We start from the raw sequence: 20,828 nt of genomic DNA, 5'->3' as shown, positions 1-20,828 counted from the left end.
ATGTAACATTTGAGAATGATTATAATATTATTTTTGAGCAATAGCTCAGTCTGGCCCGGCCTCTTGTGGGCGAAGGGAGGGTACACCCTGGACAGTTTGCCAGTCTGTCACAGGGCCGCAATCACACACCTATTCACACTCACACTCACACCTAGGTACAATTTAGAGTTGCCAATTGACCTATGTAGCATGTTTTTGGACAGTGGACGGAAGCCAGAGACCCCGGAGAGAACCCACGTATGCACAGGGAGAACATGCAAACTCCACACAGAAAGGTCCCCCATTGATGTTCTGTTTCAGGTCCCCCAGCCAGGACCTGAACCGGGGGCCTTCCTGCTGTGAGGCAAGAGCGCTAACCATTGCGTCACCGTGCAGCACACCAAGGGGTAATGTTGTGCCACAAAAAGGCAGATGCTGTCTCAGGTGCTAAACAGTGCAGCACAGCACGATTCAGGGACTGTGATAGTAACAAGGGATGGGAAGTCTTGCAGTAAAGGTAGAGCAGCAGCGACCATAGAAGAAAATTGTTTGAGACATAGATACTTGAAGAGGAGTGACTTGAATGTTGCCTGTGCTGCAATTGGAGGAGGAAATAAGGTCCAAGTCTTTATGAGCTACTAGCTTGGTAGTTTCAGAGAAAACAGCTGACACCCCCCTCCCCCCAAGCCAAACAAGTGACTGAGGTTATGTTGTAGGAAAGGTGTGAGAAATCATTCAGTACAGACCTGAAATACTAGAATATCGAGGAAAGGTGTATAAAGTGTTTTATTTTCAATAATTCCATTCAAAAACATTTAAACTAATGGAAGTCTATTGGAAGGACAAAGTGTGGCAGGAGAAGCTGCAGCAGCTGGATTATCAATGGATTATCAACAGGACAAGATTCAAGAACCTGCAGACCTCAAGAAAGAGTGAAATGAGGTGGAGGAACAGTTTCATAAATCACCACATTCAGACGCATTTGGGGGATGGGCTACAACTGTCAGATTCCTCGGGTCAAGAAACTTCTGAGCCTGGACCACTGGAGGAAATGTCTCAACTAGGCCAAGGAGAATAAGGACCGGACTGGCCTTTAATTTGGGAGTCAAGGTCCAAGGGTTTGGAGGAAGACTAGTGAGGAGCAGAAGCTGCTGGAGGTCCAGAGTGAAATCTCCACAGTCAGTCAGGATTTGGGCCGTAATATCCAGCACTGGTGTTGGTAAACTCTGATTTCTTCAATCCAGAATCACTGCAATAGTCTAGCAGAATGTTCAAGAGTATTTCATGATTTCTTCTGTTGAAGAGCTAGATGGAGATGCAAATGTCATATTCCAGCAGGGTTTGGACCCTGCCCATACAACCAGAAGCACCAAAACCTGGTTGATTGACCATGCCATCACACACATTTTATTACACAGACTGGCCACAGCGGGTTTTGGATGGTAAGGATCTGGGTCATCTGTCATTGAGCGTAATGCGAGCATTGACTTGGAAAAAAATGAAAACAGTTATATTGCTGCAATTATTGCCGTGATTAGGGTGGCGGGGCTCGGCTGGAGGCATCCTGGAGCGGATATTTACTGCTTTTCGTCTGGTTTTTTCTACATTTACTGCGTTCAGAGTTTTTTGTCTGCATGTGTGTGAATATAAACGCCCCTCTCACCCTCTGCAGGTGGTTTCTCACCCAAGATCGGGTACTCTACAAGAGGCCTGGGAGCTTGATGGTCCTGGAGAATAGCTTAGCTGTTCCTAGCACTGCGCTTTTCTGGACTGAGATGTCTGAGGTCTTTCCAGAGATCTGTTGTAGCCACTCCTCCAGCTTGGGGGTGACTGCCCTGCTCCAATTACCATGGGCACAACTGTCACCTTCACTTTCCATGCTTTCTCCAGTACTCCCTGGTATTACTCCAGTTTCTCATATTCCTTCTTCTTGATGGTGCCATCGCTTGGTACTGCCACATCCACCACAAAGTCTTTCTTTTCTGGTTGGTTCGCCATTACAATCTTGTCAGTTGTTTTCTCTCATTCTCAACCACTTTTGGAGGTGTTTCCCATTTTGACTTTGGGGTTTCCAGTTCGTATTTTGCACACGTTTCTGTATATTGTTCCTGCTACTTGATTGTGGCGCTCCATGTATGCTTTCCCTGCCAGCATCTTACACCCTGCAGTTATGTGCTGGATTGTTTCAGGCGCCTCTTTGCACAGCCTACATCTTGGGTCTTGTCTGGTGTAGTAGATCTGAGCCTCCATGGGTCTGGTGCTCAGGGCTTGTTCCTGAGCTGCCAGGATGAGTGCTTCAGTGCTGTCCTGTAGGCCAGCCCTTTCTAGCCATTGGTAGGACTTCTTGATATCAGCCACTTCAGTTATGGTCTGGTGATACATCCCATGCAGGGGTTTGTCCTCCCATGAGGATCTGTCCTCCAGCACTGTATCCTCTGCCCTCCATTGCCTGAGACATTCACTGAGCCCACTGTCAGTTGGGGCCTTGAGCTTGATGTACTCATGGATCTTGGATGTTTCATCCTGAATAGTGGCCTCCTTCCTTGCGAGTAGCATACAGTCTCAGGGTGCTGGATTTGGGATGGAACCCTCCATGCATGGTGAGGAGCTTTTGTGTCTTAACATCCATAGTCTGTATTTCTTCCTTTGGCCATCTAATTATTCCTGCAGGGTATCTGATAACTGGGAGTGAGTAGCTGTTTATTTTCTGGGTCTTGTTCTTATCATTGAGCTGGCTTCTCAGGACATGCCTTACTCGTTGGAGGTATTTGGCTGTTGCAGCTTTCCTTGTTGCCTGTTCCAAGTTGCCATTTGCCTGTGGAATGCCAAGGCACATGCTTTTTCATCACACCTCTTTGGACCTTTGTCAGCTGACTCACATCCCTCCAAGCTGCCTTGATTTTAGCCTCCAGCCATTGCTTCCATGGCGGGTATTGTTTTCTCCCCCTCCATGCTTGCAGCATAAATGAACAAACTGCTAAGAGATAAGACTCTAGGCCTAGTAGCAACTATGCCTAGTTATGATTAGGAGTAATTACTATGTCAATGTATGAATAAATAATTAGGTTAATTAAGATGTAAAGCAAAAGGACACAGAGACTTTAAACAGAGTCTAAATGTTCTGCATAAGCTCAGTTCATGACAACTCACATCGTTTGGAATGATGAACTCCTGAGATGTCTGGGAATTGGACTCCATGGATGCTAAGACACAAAAAGAAGAATGCGACTGAAAATCAGAAATTTTATTTTTATCTACCATTGTTTAACCAGGAAAGTTCCTTGAGATCCATTGATCTCTTTTCCAAGGAAGCACTGGCCAAGAGACAAAAAAGTTACACACAACCAAAACATTTCACATAAATTAAAAAAATACAAAAAAATTAAAAACAGCTACAGGTTAAGATTTCATTTCTAGGTCATTCATCAGACTGAGGCCTAGATCTAAGGTTTGGGAGTTGAATTGTTTTTGGTAGAGTTCTTGTCCGCAGGTGCTTTATACTGAAAAGCCATCTTTCCTTTTCTGTCCAGTCACTCGGGACTGACAACGAATAGACGTTCTAGGATTGGAGGGCGTAGGGTTTATCAAGTTTCTGCTGAAGAGCCACACTTAAATATGGAGGGAGCAGTCTGATGAGGCCCTTGTATATGAGTTTGTGCCAGTGAGTGATTCTGTAAACATCTAAGGTGGGCCAACCAACTCGCAAATACAGTTCACAGTACAGTTTGTGAGCTGCAGTTAGTAATAAAACGCAGAGGCATGAAAAACCAAGTCCAACATTCGCAGAGTCTGAATAGGCGAATGAATGTATAAAACATCCCAATAATCCAACACAGGAAGAAATGTTACAGCAACAAGTGTTTTTCTTCCACGGAAAGAAAGACAAAACATGCCTCTAAAGTAAAATCTCCATTTTAAGCTGAGCTTTCTGACAAGAGAATCAACATGAGGCTTAAAAAACAATGACTCGTCGATTAAAATTCCCAAATACCTAAAGTTGTTTGCCAATTCAATGGTTGAAACATCTGGAGCAAGGATAAGAGCAAATTAAATGATGTGTTTATTGTAACATCCGTTGGTGTGATGAGCCAAAACCAAACTGCTTTTGGTGTATATAAAGGACACATACAGAAATGTTCTCATGTTAGATTTAGTTGCTTTTCAACTAGAGTAGTCCTGCAGACTGGTTTGCAATGCCAGGGGAATGGTGAGAAAACGTACACCTTTATTTGGTTAGTTCACTTTCATTCTTAGGAGAGAACCAACACTTTTGTGGACCAGATCACTATTGAGCACTATTGCCTGAAACCATAAAACTGACTGAAGCTTTATTCATGCGGCACTTTATAACTCCTTCAGGGTATGAAAGTTAGACCTTCCTTTGTGGAAACAAACAGTATCTCTATCCAAAACTTTCATTTTACCCAAAAAGCCTTTATGTAGTTTACTATACCGCCTTCACTTCTTGGTTTACATTCCCCCCAAAATGCGCATGAACATTTTCGCCATACACCGGAGGGTTTATGATCTTTAAACTTGTCTTTGGGTCACCTACATGCCCTGCCCAGATTTGCCTATTTTTCATCTGCAGACTCATAGGGGCAGTTGTGACCAAGGCTACAGATAACTATCTCCAGTCTGCATGGATGCAAAGGTCAGGAAAGTCAAAAATACATGGGAAAGTTCCAAAACAAAAGCTAAGTTCAGAAGAAAAATTCTGAGAATCTGATAAGGAAACATTTTTAATCATGATTTTTTTCCATTTTGTGAAGGAATGAATGACCACATTTCCTAAAATGGAAAAAAGGTTTCTGAAAAAGAATTTTTTGTACAGGTGTACAGAGTCAAGCACAAAGAAAAATAACTTGAAAAGTCAGTTATGATAATAAACTATTGTTATTAAAGTTAAAAGACATAAACACAAAGAGCTAAAAAAAAAATCCTGAAGATCTCCTTCATCATATTTACCCCTAACAATAAACAAAAACAGTTCTTCAGTATGGAAGCATTTGTGTAGCATAATTAAAAATAAAAGTCAAAACCAGAAATGCTTTTTCATTTTCAAAATGAAGCTGCATATTTTGACTCAAAATTAAAATGAAAAGCAATCCTTCAAAATGCTTTTTCATTTTCTTCTTGAACATTGCTTATTCTGTCATTTAAGGTAATTAAAATGATAATAAAAATAGTATTAGGCATTTCCTTTTCAAGAAGGTCTCTGGTAGAAAAATTCATTTAGAAATGTCTAATTTGACTATTAAAATGGATTAACAGAAATGCTTTTTAATTTTTTTAAAATGAAGATGCATTTGTTGACTTAAAATTAAAATGGAAAAGCAATCCTTCAAAATGCTTTTTTCATTTCTACTTCAACACAGCTTATTCTGTCCCTTAATTAAAATGATAATGTAAATGGTATTTGACATTTAATTTTCAAAAAGTTCTCTGGTAAATGTGTAGCAAAATTCATTTAGAAATGTCTAATTTGAAAATTAAAATGATTCACAGAAATGCTTTTTCATTTTCAAAATGTAACTGCATCAAATGACTCAAAATTAAAAAACATTTCTTCAAATAGTGTTTTCATTTTCTACTCTAAAACCGCTTATTCTGTGTCATAATTAAAGCAAAAATGCAAAGAGGGGATTTCATTTTCATTTTCACATCCACCCTGCGAATGGTGTCGCATTATTCAACTCGACTTAGCATTTCCAGAGGGGAGGCGGGGCGATGACGTCAGTGCTATCTCCGTCTGCTAAGAGACATACGCTAGGATCAGCTTTTGTTAGCGGCAGAGAAGAGGGCTTTGTGACGGTTGTGCACTCCTGATGATTGTACACATGAGGGGGCATTTACTTAATAATAATCTTAACAGTAATAAAAGCACATTTAGAAGTGCTTCACAAATGCTTCCATATAACAGCACCTGTTTACCACTGCATTGAATCAGAGTGGTAAATAAAAACTTTCTAATGATCTTTTAGTGTTGCTTCAAACTATACCAAAAGTGAAAAAGTGAGCATGGCAAAATAAAAGCAAAAATTCCAAAGGAGAGTGTGTTCTGTTTTTACCAGGCAGAACGTGTGCAGCTGAAAGGGCTTGCTGCTGTATGGACAGCTGGTGCAGCTTTGCCAACTAAGAAAAAGAAAAAGTGATTCAGAGTTAGGCAAACAGAAAATGTCCTAAATAATTTACAGTGAAGCCAGAGCCAAACTATTTCCTGAGAGCAGAGATCACAGGAAGACAGATAAATGCATCTTACCTCTGAATGATGAAGGCCATAGTGGCTCTGTACTGCATATGTCTGAAACACACAAAGACACAAAATGAGTGAGGAGAGTTAAAGAATATTTTAACAGGTATCACAATTAATGTAGCATCAGGCACCAACATGTTTGAACTTTTTAATCATTTCTCTGGACAGATTTCATCATTAGGCAAAATATTTTTTTCCGTACCATCATCAAGAAGTAAAGTTCCAGTTCTCCCCTGGACTAAGGACAGTCTCCAAGCACATTATAAAAAGTAAAATAAAAGAACAAAACAGTAACAAAAAAACAAAAATGATCAAGGTACAAAGAATCCTTGCAATGACTTTTTAGAGGTTGAAATCGTGAATTTGGAAAGAATCACCAAATTCTCCACCACCTCCAAAATACAGGATAGAAACTTCAACCCCAAACAAATCAAATCCAAATGTGTGTCACATACTTGCATTGCTGCAGTAAAATGCTTTTTTGTACAACTCCAAGAATTAAGTAATCTAAATAACTAAATATTAACTTAACAATAACAAAAAAACAATTAAATAATCAGGTCTGGGGTGCACAGTTGAGGATGCGCACCTCGTGACTAAGGAATCTCCCCCCATGCTCTCTGTGTGGGCCCTTAGGGAGCGGAAAAGTCTTTTTGAAGGTAGCAGGTGGAACAGAACAGACTGTGGCTGGGGTGACTTCTGTCCCTGATCATTTTGAGAGCTCTGGCCTCACGCTACTCCAAGTACCTGTCCTGTGGCCTTGGAAGGGAGGTTCTGATGATCTGCTTGGCTAAGTGATACTTCCTCCTAATGCTCCCGGTGAGGACCCTCTCCACAGGGCATGTTTCAAAGTTCCTTCATATCTTTTCAGAGAGTCTTACAGATGTCTGAGGTGGTAGAGACGCTGACGAGCCTTCTTCATTACGGTGTTGATGTATATAGATCAGGTCAAGCCGCATGGCAGAAGTGCAGTGGAATACAAAAGCCCCCATCCCCAGCCTCCCAAGGCCAAACAGCCAGGAAATAGCCAGGCTAGATAATATTCCCAAGTCACCCCATCTCTAAGCAATCGGGCCCCCAATGGGCGCTCTGGTCCCCAGGTGTTTAAACCCCAGACCATCAGACTACCCCCACCAGCCACCTAGCACCCCCACCCCGTCCAGGCAGCCGAGTATTCCACCCCCACCCCCCATCCCTTCTGAGCTGACAAGAGGCACATGGCGCACTTGCAGGTCAATCAGGATGGTTCCAAGCCACCTCCCGGAACCAGAGGCAAGGGAGGCCCAGCCCCAGATGCAGGGGAGCAACCCCGACGGGGCACAGGCCAACCCCAGCTACACGAGGAGGACAAGACAACCCCTCTGACCCCCCGCCCCGTCCAGCCGGCACCCTACCCCACCACCAACCACATCCGAGGCAGTAATCAGGACTCTGACAATTGAGCTCACAGACCTCTGCCCTGCTAGTTTTTTAGTTGTTCCTAAGGTGAGGACTGGGACTTATGGTGAGGCCTCCTTCCTCCACTACGATTCTCGTTGGTGAAACGGCCTGCCGAAAAACTTTAGGAACGCAGAAACAGTTGAAATTTTTAAGAATAGGCTCAAAACACACCTTTTTACTTGGCTTATAGATGAGTTTATTAATACTAGATTTTATCAAACACATATATTTTTATTGCTATTCAATCATTTATTTGCTTATTAATTTTACTAATTCCACACTTATTACTTTTAATTATTTTGTTTCTCTCTCTTCAATGTTTTTTAAAACAACAGTTCTTCTTTGGGGGATCATTTTATTTCAGGCTTAGGCTAAATTTGTCTGGGGTCTGATTGTCGCAGTACCCACCATCACTGTTGCGTGTGGGGTTATGAATTATGGCCTAGAGGCTGTGGTGTGGGCCAACTGCATTCCTAGGCTGGGTGGGCGCAGTAGTGGTGCCCTTTGTGGGCGGCTGGCCCCGGATATAAATGAATCCAGTTGGCTCATCCATGCTCCTGTACCTGACCGTGTACCTCATCCTGTCTCCAGCTCGACTCGTGCCGCCGACCGTCCCCCACACTCCATCTGGATGAAGCTTGTCTGCTGGACTTTAAATATGCAGTTGTAGGGTTAGATAAATTAATTCTTCTCTATAATTTCTGGTAAATCGCCTGTCCGTCCTGGGGGAGGATCCCTCCTTCATGTGGGCACCCCTGAGGTTTCTTCGTTTTTTCCAGAATCCGCTTTTTTAGGAGTTTTTCCTTTCCGCAAAGGGGGGGTCTAAGGGCAAGGATTCCAGTATAGCTTAGTCAGTTTGTTAGTTCAATTTAGTATTTTCATATTGAATTCTATATATTCATGATCCTTTGGATTTTATGTTCAACTTTTTCAATTACTGGTACGAAGCCCATCGAGATGACTGTTGTGAATTTGGGCTATACAAATAAAATTGAATTGAATTGAATTGAATTGAATCCCCACAATTCTGCTTCCTCACAGTGGTGCCAAGCCATTCTTTTACACAGTTAATAGTCCATGTTTTATGTTTTCATATGAGGGAAGAGTTGAGGTTCATGCTGAAAAGTTTTTTGTGTGGGGAATGGGGCTGAGGTGATTGTGCTGGGCTAGTATTAGGATGAACACGTAGAGTGGGTGGGGTTGAGGTGGGGTAAAGGTAGGACAAATATATGTACATGACGGTTTTAAGACCGTCTTTCATGTTTTTAAATTATTCGTCTTCATTTTTCTTAATGTATGCTGATTTGAGCTGCTTCAGGGAATGAAAAGTGCTTTATAAATAAAGGTTGATTTGAAGTCCACCATCAGTTCCTTAGTTTTGCTGACGTTTAGCTGGAGTTTGTTGGCCTTGCACCAGCTCGCCAGGTGGAGGATCTCTTTCAGATATGTCTGGTCATTGCTGGAGATGAGACCCACCATTGTTGTGTCGTCGGCATACTTGACAATGATACAATGATGCTGTCATCTGATGTGGACATGAAGTCATGAGTCTAGAGTGTGAACAGCAGTGCATGACCTTAGTTTATATTTTGGCATCAGCAAAACAGCGGCAGTGTCTGACTTGCTCAACGGTGGATAAAATTAGACTCCCTTACGCTTCCCATAATTAAGTTTAGCAGTGGTCTAGGTCTAGCCAATTGATCCACGGACTGGTACCGGGGTGCAGAAGAAAGAATGAATTATGCTTGGTTCTTTTTTTTCTTTTAAGTTTCGAAAATCTTTTATTTTAAAAGATCTTTTATTTTGAAAAATAACCGGATTCTGGGCAGAGGCCCCAGGGAAGACCCAGGACACTCTCGGCTGGCCCTGGAATGTCTGGGGGTCCCCCAGCTCCTCTGCGGATGAAAGTCTGGGAATCTTTTTTCAGACTGCTGCCCCCGCGACCCGCTCCCTGATGAGTGGAAGAAGATGGATGGATGGATGGATGGATGGATGGATGGATGGATGGATGGATGGATGGATGGATGGATGGATGGATGGATGGATGGATGGATGGATGGATGGATGGATTCTCTCAGCTACCTGAGCTGTAAAGTTTGGTCAGGGGAGGAAAAATGAAAACCTTCAAACAATCTTTCATTCTGAAAAAAAAATTGGTTTTAAAAATCGACAGGAATCTGTTGGATACATTTCAGTCATTTGAGTGCTAAAATTAGTTTGGCGGCGTGCTACACAAGAAAAGTTGTAGGTGGAATGTTTCCTTGCAAATGGATAAGGAATTAGTGCAGGGACAGAAGAACCGATGGAAGAAAGGGCTACGACTTCAAGACAAAAAATAATTCAACAGTAAGCCACCAGGAGTCCTGCTTAAAATATGAATTTTTTGCAACAGGTGATTTCCCTCACACGGAGCCTGTTTACATAGTACTCACAACATTCATTGGCAGAATATGTAACTAAAGATTAATGTTTCGCTGGTGTTATCTGTTGTTATTATTATTATTAAAACATTCGTTTTTTGTGATGATCAGAAGTTTCTTTTTTTTTTTTTTTTTTAAATCGGACTAAAATTAAGCATCTCCAGCAACCTCCACCCCTTTCCGCCGGGCCGCGGTAAAATCCCCAGGGTTGAGCAGTCCGCAGCCAGAAAGGTTGGGGAACACTGGTCTAGGGCTCTGTCACCTCTGGTGGGGCAAATGACATGTTGGAAAAGGTCTGGCCTCACCTTTTTTTAGTTTTACGCTATTAAAATCTCCGGCCAGGAGATATTAATAGCAGGGCTGCATCATGGTGATTAGCCTGAAAGTTTTCAAGAGCATTATGTAGTTCGGAGACCACAGTGTCCATTGAGATGGTATGTAAGCAGTGCAGAAGATGACAGAGGTGAACTCATGGGAAAGGTAGAACAGGCTGTATTTTATGGTGAGCAGTTTTTAAACACCCAGGTATCACATCTACCCTTTGTCCCTTCCTGTTGAATAGAGAAACTACAACATAGGGAACAGAGAAATGCTGGCAGTCAAATTAGCATTGTAGGAGGGGCATCACTGGTTGGAGGGGGCTAAAAAACCCGCACTAGGCCAGATGGGCTCTGTTCTTTGGCAGGTTCAATTCCTCCCTCTTCTACCTCTCAGGTAGTAAAAAGAAAAATCAAGCCAGACGCTCTACCAAGCCAGTTCCAGTGAGAGGAGGAATCCGAGGATTCTACAGCAGCTGTAACCGTTGTTCCTCAGCTTGTACTAGGAGCATCTCGTTGGAGAATGTGGTCAAGCCAGCTACCATACTCGCGGGATGCCCTCCTGGCTGCCTTTCGGTTCTCAAATAAGGTCACTCCTCACAATTAGCTTGCCACCCTGGAGTGACGAGAACTGCATTCCAAGTGGCTCAAAGGTTTTGTTGGCCCACCATTTCTTCGGACAAATGGGCATTAGTCTCCTTGTGTTCTGTATGCAACAGCGTCAAGGTACCCAGAAAACCACCTTCTGGTTACCTACCTGTGCCCTCCAGACCTTGGTCTCATATAGCCATGGACTTCATTACTAGATTACCCAACTTTAAAGGTAACACTGTTATCTTACCCATCATAGACAGGTTCTCCAACTGGTTTACGCAGTGCCTTTGGGGAAGTTGCCATCAGCCAAAGAATTGGCTGTTAATGTTACCAGGCATGTGTTTTGCTTATGTGGCCTTCTGCAAAACCTCATTTCGGATTGAGGCCCACAGTTTGTTGCCACCCTCTGGAAAGAAGTTTCTGTGCTTGGTGTTGGAGTGTCTTCTGTATCCGGTCTCATGTTTGGGTTCATGATCAAAACCTTGAAAGCTTTGGGGCTATGTCCATGTCTTCCTATAGTGAGGTAAAACTAACCTGTCTCACGACGGTCTAAACCCAGCTCACGTTCCCTATTAACCCTATTAGTGGTTGAACAATCAAACGCTTGGTGAATTCTGCTTCACAATGATAGGAAGAGCCGACATAGAAGGATCAAAAAGCGAGGTCGCTATAAACGCTTGGCCACCGCTATCTCTAACAAAATATTGTATTTTATTAATACATTTACATATATGAATATAGAATTTTGCCAAATAAATAAACAAGATATGTTAAATATATTATTATGCTTTTTTTGTGGCTGGATGGCTCAGGTGGCTGCATGTACGACAGTCACATGGGAAACCAGGATTCTTTTCCCAGGTTGAGCAATGAGCTTCATCCAGTGTTGGCCCTTGGGCAAGACCCTACATGCTACTGTCTAACTATGTAGCCACAATGGGGCCCAAGTCCGGGTCTCTCTGTGCTGGTCCTCAGCCCGGATAAAATATAGGGGTATTGCGATTAGGCCCCGGGCTGGGAAGACTTTGGGCCAAACACTTGGGGAAACAGGGACCTGTTTCAACCTCAGGGGTCAGAACTGCCTCTTGAACTGTCCTTCTTCCTAACATGACATCTCATGAGGGTTTTAGGGGAGGGGATTGATCCACTAAGTAGCCAAGTAGCCCAACCCCTTCCACTGGTTGCCACACAGCTTCGAGCCCCTCCTCTCACAGTTTGAACTGCACCTTTGACATGTAAGGCCCCCTGGAAATGACGTCCTTTCCTCTGACGTCATTTCTGGGTGAGCGGAATCCAGCGCCTGATCGTTGCTTGACTGTTTTCTCTTGTTGGCATTAGCCCGATTACTATTACTTAACTTACGTGTTATCTGGTTTAATATTTACATTAACATTTAGCATCTTTTAGTATACTAGTGAATACACTACTGTGTAAACCGCTTGGTTTCCACTTTATTCTAAGTTTGCTAAGTAAAACGCTTCCCTGTAGATAAACACTGGTAGCCTTAGCTTAGCATGACTTCCACTTGTTCTGCCATCACCCCCCTTTCCTGCCCCTATATGTTTAGTGAGAATCTTGCCTCCTTTAGTGAAGATAGCGGTAGGTGTGTTAAGTGTAGTCTTGTGTTAGACTTGGAGGCCAGGCTATAGCAGTTAGAAGCGCGGCTCCGCACAGTGCAAGCTAAGCCGGCTAGCCAGGATGTTACTCGTAGCGTGGGCCGCGCTACCAGGGCCAACCCAGTTGGCATACCAGCGCCTTCCCAGCAGCCGGGAAATACACAGGGTGGGTTTGTACCGGTGGGGAGGAAGCGTAGTGCTAAACGCAAAAACGTATAGCAACCGAAGTTCCACGTTAGTAATAGGTTCTCTCCCGTCAGCGACTCACCCACTGACCCTCAACTCTGGTCATTGGCTCTCCTGTAGTTAGACACTTGGAGCTCCCAGCGGCTACAGTCAGGTGTTATCCAGGGGCCAGAGTTAGTAATATCGAGGGAAACCTTAGGATGTTAGCCCAGAGTAAGTCCAGGTTCCGCGAGTCGTGATTCACGCAGGCAATAACGACGCCCAACGGAGACAATCAGAGGTTCTCAAATTAAACGTAGAATCGATGTGCAAAATTGCTAAGTCGATGTCAGACCCTGTAATTTTCTCTGGTCCCCTACCAAACTTAGTCAGTGATGAAATGTACAGCCGCTTTTCATCAGTTAACCATTGGATAGCTGGATGGTGTCCAGAAAATGACGTTGGTTTGGGGGAAGAGAGATGGCGTCCATCTTGCTCTAGAAGGAGCTGCTCTTCTTTACAGGAAGATTTCTGCTAGCCTTAGTCGTGCAACCTGACAACCCAGAGATGAAAACTAGACACAGAGCAGCAGTGTAAAACTCTCCTCTGAGCCTCCATTAGTGCTGGTGCAAAACCCATGCACGGAAAGTCAAGCAGTTCCTAGCTTTAGCTTATGTGCTGAAAGACAAGTGAAAGGAGTGAGACACAGAAACCTTAAAGTAACAGACACACATTCACACACCAGTGGAGCTGCACTGGAGACAAGGAGGTTGACGTGTCTTGCCCAAGGACACAACGACAGTTGGCTGGCGGGAGCGGGGATCAAACCGCTGACCCTTCGATCCACTCCGCGCTGAACCACCTGGAGTAGCGTCAGAGCTACGTTCGGATGCTCTTTGTGGACTACAGTTCTGCCTTCAACACAATAATCCCGGACGGTCTCTGTAACAAACTGGTCACTCTTGTACTCCCCCCTCACATGCAATTGGATTAATAACTTCCTCACAAACCAATCACAGACTGTGAGACTTGGCCCCTACCTCTCCTCCACCCACACACTGAGCATCGGCACCCCACAGGGCTGTGTGCTAAGTCCCCTGCTGTAGTGCCTCCACACTCATGTCTGCAGTCCAGCCCACAAGAACAACTGCATCGTCAAGTTTGCCAACAACGCCACAGTGGTTGGATTCATCCCCAGAGATAATGAGTCTGCCTACAGAGAGGTGGTCCTGAAGCTGACAACCTGGTCTTCAGAGAACAACCTCACTCTAAACATCAGCAAAACCAGGGAGATCATCATTGTCTTCAAGAAGCATGGCCCCAACCTAGCCCCCCTCCATATCAATGGGGAGCATGTAGAGAGGGTCCAAACCTTCAGGTTCCTCTGCATCATTATCTCTACCGAGCTCTCTTGAACAGCCAACACCACAGCTATCATCAAAAAGGCTCAGCAGCGTCTGCATTTCCTCAGAGTCCTCAGGAAGAACAACATCAACACAAACCTGCTGCTGACCTTCTACTGGTCATCCATCGAGAGCCTGCTCACATATTGCATAACAGTATGGTTTGGCAGCTGCACCGTCGCAGATAAGGAGAGACTGCAGAGAGTTGTAGAGCCGGCTCAGAAGATCATTTGACAACCTCTCTGTTTATGATTGCACATCTGGCATCTGCATATCAGTTCATATTTTGCATTTTGCACACCTATGTTGTACACTTGGTACCTATTGTACATATTGATATCTTTTTGATATTATTTTTCGCTAGTTATTGTCTTTGCACTGCAAATGGTGTTGGCTTCAATTTCATTGTCCAATGGATAGTGACAATCGAGGCATATCTATCTATCTATCTATCTATCTATCTATCTATCTATCTATCTATCTATCTATCTATCTATCTATCTATCTATCTATCTATCTATCTATCTATCTATCTATCTATCTATCTATCTATCTATCTATCTATCTATCTATCTATCTATCTATCTATCTATCTATCTCAGAGTTTTTCAACCAGTGTGCCGCAGCACACTAGTGTTTTGTCAATGTTAAAGTGTGCCGTGGCTCAAAAAAGGTTGAAAAACACTGATCTATCTATCCATCTATCCGTCAGGTGCATTTTTTTCACATGCGCCATATAGCTAAGATCAGAAATGTACTATCTAAAAGGGATGCTGAAAACCTCATCCATGCATTTATGTCGAGGCTGGATTACTGTAACTCTTGGTTAGCAGCGTGTCCTAAAAGTTCCTTAAGAAGTCTCCAGCTTGTTTAGAATACAGCAGCTAGATTGTTAGCAGGAGCTAGCAGAAGAGATCACATCACTCCTGTGTTGGTTTCACCTCACTGGCTCCCAGTTGATTCTAGAATTAAGTTTAAAATCATCCTGCTAACCTATAAGGCCTTGCATGGTATTGGCCTCATCCCATATTAAAGACCTCATAGTGCCTTACCAACCAAACAGAACACTTCGCTCACAAAATGCAGGACTGCTTGTGGTTTCAAGAATTTGAAAAAGTACAGTTGAAGGTAGAGCGTTTAGCCACCAAGCAATGTTTTATGGAATAAGCTTAACAATAACAATTAGTTGTTAATAGGCTGCTAGAAGTTTAAAGCTGGGGAAAGTATGGTGCACTGAGGTTCTGTCCTCTTTTCACGTCTAATTCTACTCTCCTTCTCTCCTCTTTTCTTGATCATTATTTATCATCTAGTTCACCATACCTCTGTTTGGTGCAGTGCAATTCATGTACCGTCCCTCTTTCTCACTCCCCTCAGGGGGAGTAGGAGTGCTTCCAGTTTCCATTTGGCTCGTCCGTGCTCCTGTACCTGACCGTGTACCTCGTCTCTGGCTCGTCTCTACAACTGATCCTACACTTGGCTGTGAATCCTGCCTCCGGCTCGTCTCGCGCCCCCAGCCGTCCCCCCACTCCATCTAGATGAAGCTTATCTCCTGGACTATTTAAATATGTAGTTTTAGAGTTAGATAAGTTAATTCTTCTCCGAGAGTTCTGGTACATTGCCTGTCCGTCTGGGGGGAGGATCCCTCCTTCATGTGGGCACCCCTGATTGCAGGTACGAAGCCCATTGACATGACTGTTGTTGTGATTTTTCGCTATTCAAAAAAAATTAAATTGAATTAAATTAAGAAGGTGATTTGACATCACTGTCAGCAAGCAGACGATATTGTCACAGTGCTCTGGTGCGTGGGGGCGGATGTCCCTTGGGGGCCCTCGTGGTGCTTGGGTTGGGGTGGGGGGATGTCAAATAAAATCCCAGGAGCTCGTTTGGGGCTGAGGGGGGGGGCTCTATTGTGGTTGAAAAACACTATTTTATGTTATGCACCTTGTGTTCTACATATGGCGAGTGACTGAGTGAGTGTTGATATTTACATCTACAGAATGCAATGCAAGTACAAAGCAAGTGTTTAAAGTTGGAGATATGCACTTACATCTGAAGAATTTCAAAACTAAGAAACATTTCACATTTTTGTCAACAAATCTGTTCAGGGATGAAAAAAAAATACTCAAACAACTTTCAGGTTGGCCAGGAAACATTTTTGGTGAAAACGTTTTTCAAAGGAACTTAGCATCTCTCGCAAGGGTGCCAGATTTGAGGCCTCAATGGCCAGTCTCTTGCTGGTTTGTCAGATATCAGAGGCTGATGTTTATAACTTAGATCACATATGTTTTGCAAGTAAGTAGTTGAAAGAGTAAGACTGGTTAAAGAGAAAGCAGGACTTTACAGGAATGGATTTTGACAACTGAGTGAGTCAGTACATTTTATCAAAAGTTAAAATAAAGAAGTGCTTCTGGTACCCTGGCGCGGACAGAGATACTCACTTGCTGGAGGTCCACTCCTCCCTGCACCATTGAGAACAAGGGGTGGGAGCCAAAGTCTGACGCCTCAAACACCTTATTACAGCAAAAAGAAACACAATTAAAAACTGGAATCTGATCAGGGGATCAACAGCATTTAACAAATCAAAGCAAAATCAAAGTCTGATATGTTGTAGTTGGTTAAACTTCCACTCCAACTATATATTTATCTATTTTCAAAGTGTACCCAGTGTTCCTTTAGTTATGATTATGCAGTTTTAGCCAAAGTCTAAAAACCTGGCAGTTTCAAGAAATGTTTTCCACAAAGCAGTAGGAGCTCATTTGAAATTTGCTTCTGCGTTCACATTCTCTCCCACTACCTTACAGCCCCTCACACCTCCAAGCTAACATTACAGAAGCAACAAAAACGGCGAGCGACATCAGAGCCATCTAGTCAGACAGTTTAGATCCAGATTCCAGCTCAGACTAGGAAATTGAAGATGTTCATGGATCTATTTGTCTGCAAGTGGATGATCAGAATGGGACGGAGCAGGGAGACTTTGGCCAGCCCATTTCAGTTTCTGCGTCACAAATATGAGCTTTTTCAAACTGTGAGATCCATCACGATTGAATAAAGAATTGTAGAAACGCAGTTTTCATCTAACATTCTTATATATATATATGACCTCCATGAGAAAAAGCTACACTGGTCCGTATCACACCAGAATCTGACCGATTTTTTGAGTCTCTGGGCCGACTCAATAAAACAAAACATCACACTTCAGAGTGTTCTTTTATTGTGGTCAGTCTAAGGCATAATATCAATATTGTGCAATAATCCTCCTGTCTAATCAGCATCTTGATATGGGACACCTGTGAGGTGGAATGGATTTTCTCAGCAAAGGAGAAGTGCTCACTATCACAGATTTGGACAGATTTATAAACAATATTTTAGAGAAATGGTTATTTTGTAGAAACTGTTTCAAATGTTCGAGTTCATCACATGACTAATGAGAGCAATGTCTATATTTATGTTCAGTGTATTTGTTAAATCCAAGTTATCTAAGCTATTTAGTCTATTTAGTTTAGCAGTTACTATTGTACTTTGTGACTTATTTCAAGTTCTTACACAATTAACGGTATGAAGCCCATCAAGACAACTATGTTGTAATATTGCGCTATATAAATTCAATAAAATTGAATTAAATGTATTTTTGTGAAGTTGGAACAGCAATGGTGTAGTTGAGCAGGAGATGGTGCAGTCAGATGGAGCCAAAGCTGAAGGAGCTTAGAGGCCAAGTGCTGGATGATAAACCTCGCAGACTGACAGGTAATGCCAGTAGAAGGCAGATGGAGCATATGTAGGTCCTACCAGGCAACATAATTACATGTGCTTGTTGCAAAGCCATCAGCTTTGGTAGATTTTGTAAATGTTAAAAACTAAAGCAAACATTTCTCAGTGAGCATTGGCAGCCAGCAGAGATTGCATTCACTTAATTGAAAGTTAAGCTTGATAATAGCGTTTTATATGTAAAAAAAAAACGTTAACTTCTATATGCTGAGTTAGTATACACTTAATGTGATTTTTAAAACCAAAAATATTTTACAGTAGTTTTACTTGTTTTTTTCTTTGCCTAATTCCTCAATTATTGACTTACTGTGAGCTATTGTGATCCGAAATTGATGCTTATTTTCCCTTTTTCACAAATATTTTAGCATTTTGCCAAGTGTTAAATAAACCTCGTATCTTAAACTGTTTCTGTCATTTAGAAAAGTTTGGTGCCTTATTTTCTGCCCTATATAACTGAAATGGACTCTTAACTTGCCAGTCATCATCAGCTCACCTGGGTTCCTCCCAGCAGCACAGACCCTGGGGTTGGGCTGGGTCGATATGGAATAGTTGCCCCCTTTGGTGGAGACTGCAGCGACAGTGGAGCAGTGGAAAGAAATCAATTTAGGAGATGAAAGGGATGATATTATTTTAATGTCAAATAAGTCAGAGTGGAAAATGTATTTAGCAAAAGGAAGCGTGCTATTACAGCTGTTCAGTTGAACATTTCTATCATAAAACTTTAGGACATGTTGTTTTTAGGCATTTTCTTTGTCTGCTCCTGATTTACAATGTTTTCAATAAATAAATACAGAAATGCAGTTTTAATCGTAATTATTTTATACATGATGTCCTCCATTATCAGAAAATGCAACAAGAACATGTTAGAAACACCAAAAACACAATTTTCCTCAGAGTGAGTCTTTAATGTTCACAGCTCACTTTCTCTTACTTGAAATAGTCTTTCAGTAAATCAGCCAAGCTAATTAACTGGCTCAAGATCAGTGACTCGGTGAGGAAAACATTGGAGAAACAAAAAAAACAAAAAAAAAACTGATGAAGAAGAGTCAGAGACTCACAATTCCAAGCACAGGTGTAAACTGAGCGTGACACTGAGCGATAGGGGCAGATATGATCCCAGACACTTCACACATCCACCAACAGCTGTTGACTCAATTTTACTGACAGACAAATTTGGAAAAAAGAACCTTTGTGTGTGTCTGCATGTCTGAGTGTGTGCGCATGTCGATGTGTCTCTGTGTGTGTGCAATGTGACAGGCAGGTAACCTGTCAACCAAACAGATGACTGCATGAGTATCTATCTAGCTAAGTTTCCGGCAACAAACCTTATAGCACAACCATACAACACACACAATACTGACACGCAACCAAGATTAGCATTGGAGTGGGTCTTTAAGGAAAGATCCACAGAAGATTTCTTCACTACATTTAAAATAATTGGCTCTTGTTCAATTGCTGTGAAGAAAGGACTAGTTGTGTTTTTTTTTATGTGGAAGGCGGTTGTCTGCTGGGGCTTTTTCTTCGGCTGTCACACTCAGAGGATATGTTGAGGATTTTTCTCTAAATACAACAAAGAGGCTTCATGCATCAGTGGTTATACGCATTTTTGTTTTTTGAGAAACTGCAGGTTTTTAAAGAACCACTTATTCAAGCATCATTAGCAGTGGAGTCACTGAGGCTTAAAAAAAGCTTACTATACTTTCGATAACAAAGTTCTTTAAGTGTTCTTGAGGACATTTACTGTCTATCTGTTTTCAATTGCTAGAACATGTTTGAGGATATAAATGGCAACATGTTTTTTGTGTAACCCTCCTAAATCTTTAGGGTCTAAACAGACTATTTTCTACCCAGACTGAAACAGTCTAGAAAGCAAAGAGACTGTAGTCCGTCCGAGGAAAACAGCAGATTAAAAAGACTTTCAAATAAATATCAAAGTCTGTATGGAGAGACTAAACTTCCCCCAAGTGGAGAGCAAAGCCTCTTGAAATTGAATCAGTTTAGGCACAAACAGCAGTTTATTATTTTTTTTCTAACACTAAATTCCAGATTGTGGTGCTTAGAATTCAAATGAGCCTCCACAGCCTTTGGTTTTACCGCCATAACAAACTAGCCTTAATGAGAAGCTTCTTATAAATTACTATCATGAATTATCAATTTTCTTTTCTGAAGATTATTGAAAGGTATAACAGGATATCATCTGAAACCTACAGTTAAGGCAGTACAGACAGGTGGAGAGCATCTTAGGTTTTGCTGCTCAGGTCATTTTCGCTCCAGCCTCAGTTTTTCTGGTGATTCATTCTACACCCTGTATGTCGTTTGGAGGGTCACAAGGAACGCTGGATTCATCCTGGACGGTTTGCCAGTTCATCACATACATCGGGGAAAAATAAAAGGTCATCAATGAGGCACGTTTTTGTGCCGAGACAGTTGTGCTAATTGAAAGAAAGTGTGAAATGTGTCTAAAGTGATGAACCCACAGACTAAAAACCTGAGGTAGGCAGAGGATCTTTTTCAATAAAATATCTTGTTCAGCAATTCCATTTAGGTATTTTTTGCAACACTTTTATGACAAAAGAAAAACATCTCTGTTGCTTTCATTGATACATATGGCGTTTCATCTCTGCCATAAAGTGAAAGGGCGAAAGGACAACTGAGCGGGTGTGTTGTCAGGAACTGAGTGAGTGAACATCACAACCGCGCTGGCGCAATTCTAACCGAGTGGCCCCGCATTTTACAATTGCAGGCCTGCAATCCTAACTGAGCCGTGATGCCGTGTGGTCAATTCTCCTTTGCGCCCTCACCAGGTTTTTCACTCATTGTTAAGGGGGCATTTTTGTCACTTGGGGGGCGGTATTCAGGGGTGTGTTTGTCAT

General features: G+C 42.5%; 1 protein-coding gene across 2 annotated transcripts in view; it reads right to left on the bottom strand.

Moving 5' to 3' along the window:
* The window catches only part of LOC101172970 (poly(rC)-binding protein 4-like), an 87,388-nt gene that overhangs the window by 8,547 nt on the left and 58,013 nt on the right, over positions 1-20,828 (bottom strand). For both annotated transcript variants that reach the window (XM_023954805.1, XM_023954806.1), the window contains 5 exons: positions 18,449-18,523; positions 16,629-16,700; positions 6,242-6,283; positions 6,051-6,114; positions 3,130-3,182 (listed from right to left, as the gene is read on the bottom strand). In XM_023954805.1, the coding sequence (XP_023810573.1) occupies positions 3,130-3,182; positions 6,051-6,114; positions 6,242-6,283; positions 16,629-16,700; positions 18,449-18,523 (306 nt within the window). The remainder of the gene's footprint in view (positions 1-3,129; positions 3,183-6,050; positions 6,115-6,241; positions 6,284-16,628; positions 16,701-18,448; positions 18,524-20,828) is intronic.

Source organism: Oryzias latipes, chromosome 5 (genome assembly GCF_002234675.1).
Source record: "Oryzias latipes chromosome 5, ASM223467v1".
Taxonomy (NCBI): Eukaryota; Metazoa; Chordata; class Actinopteri; order Beloniformes; family Adrianichthyidae; genus Oryzias; species Oryzias latipes.
The sequence above is the reverse complement of the archived record's forward strand: the minus strand, read 5'-3'. Positions and strand labels throughout refer to the sequence as shown.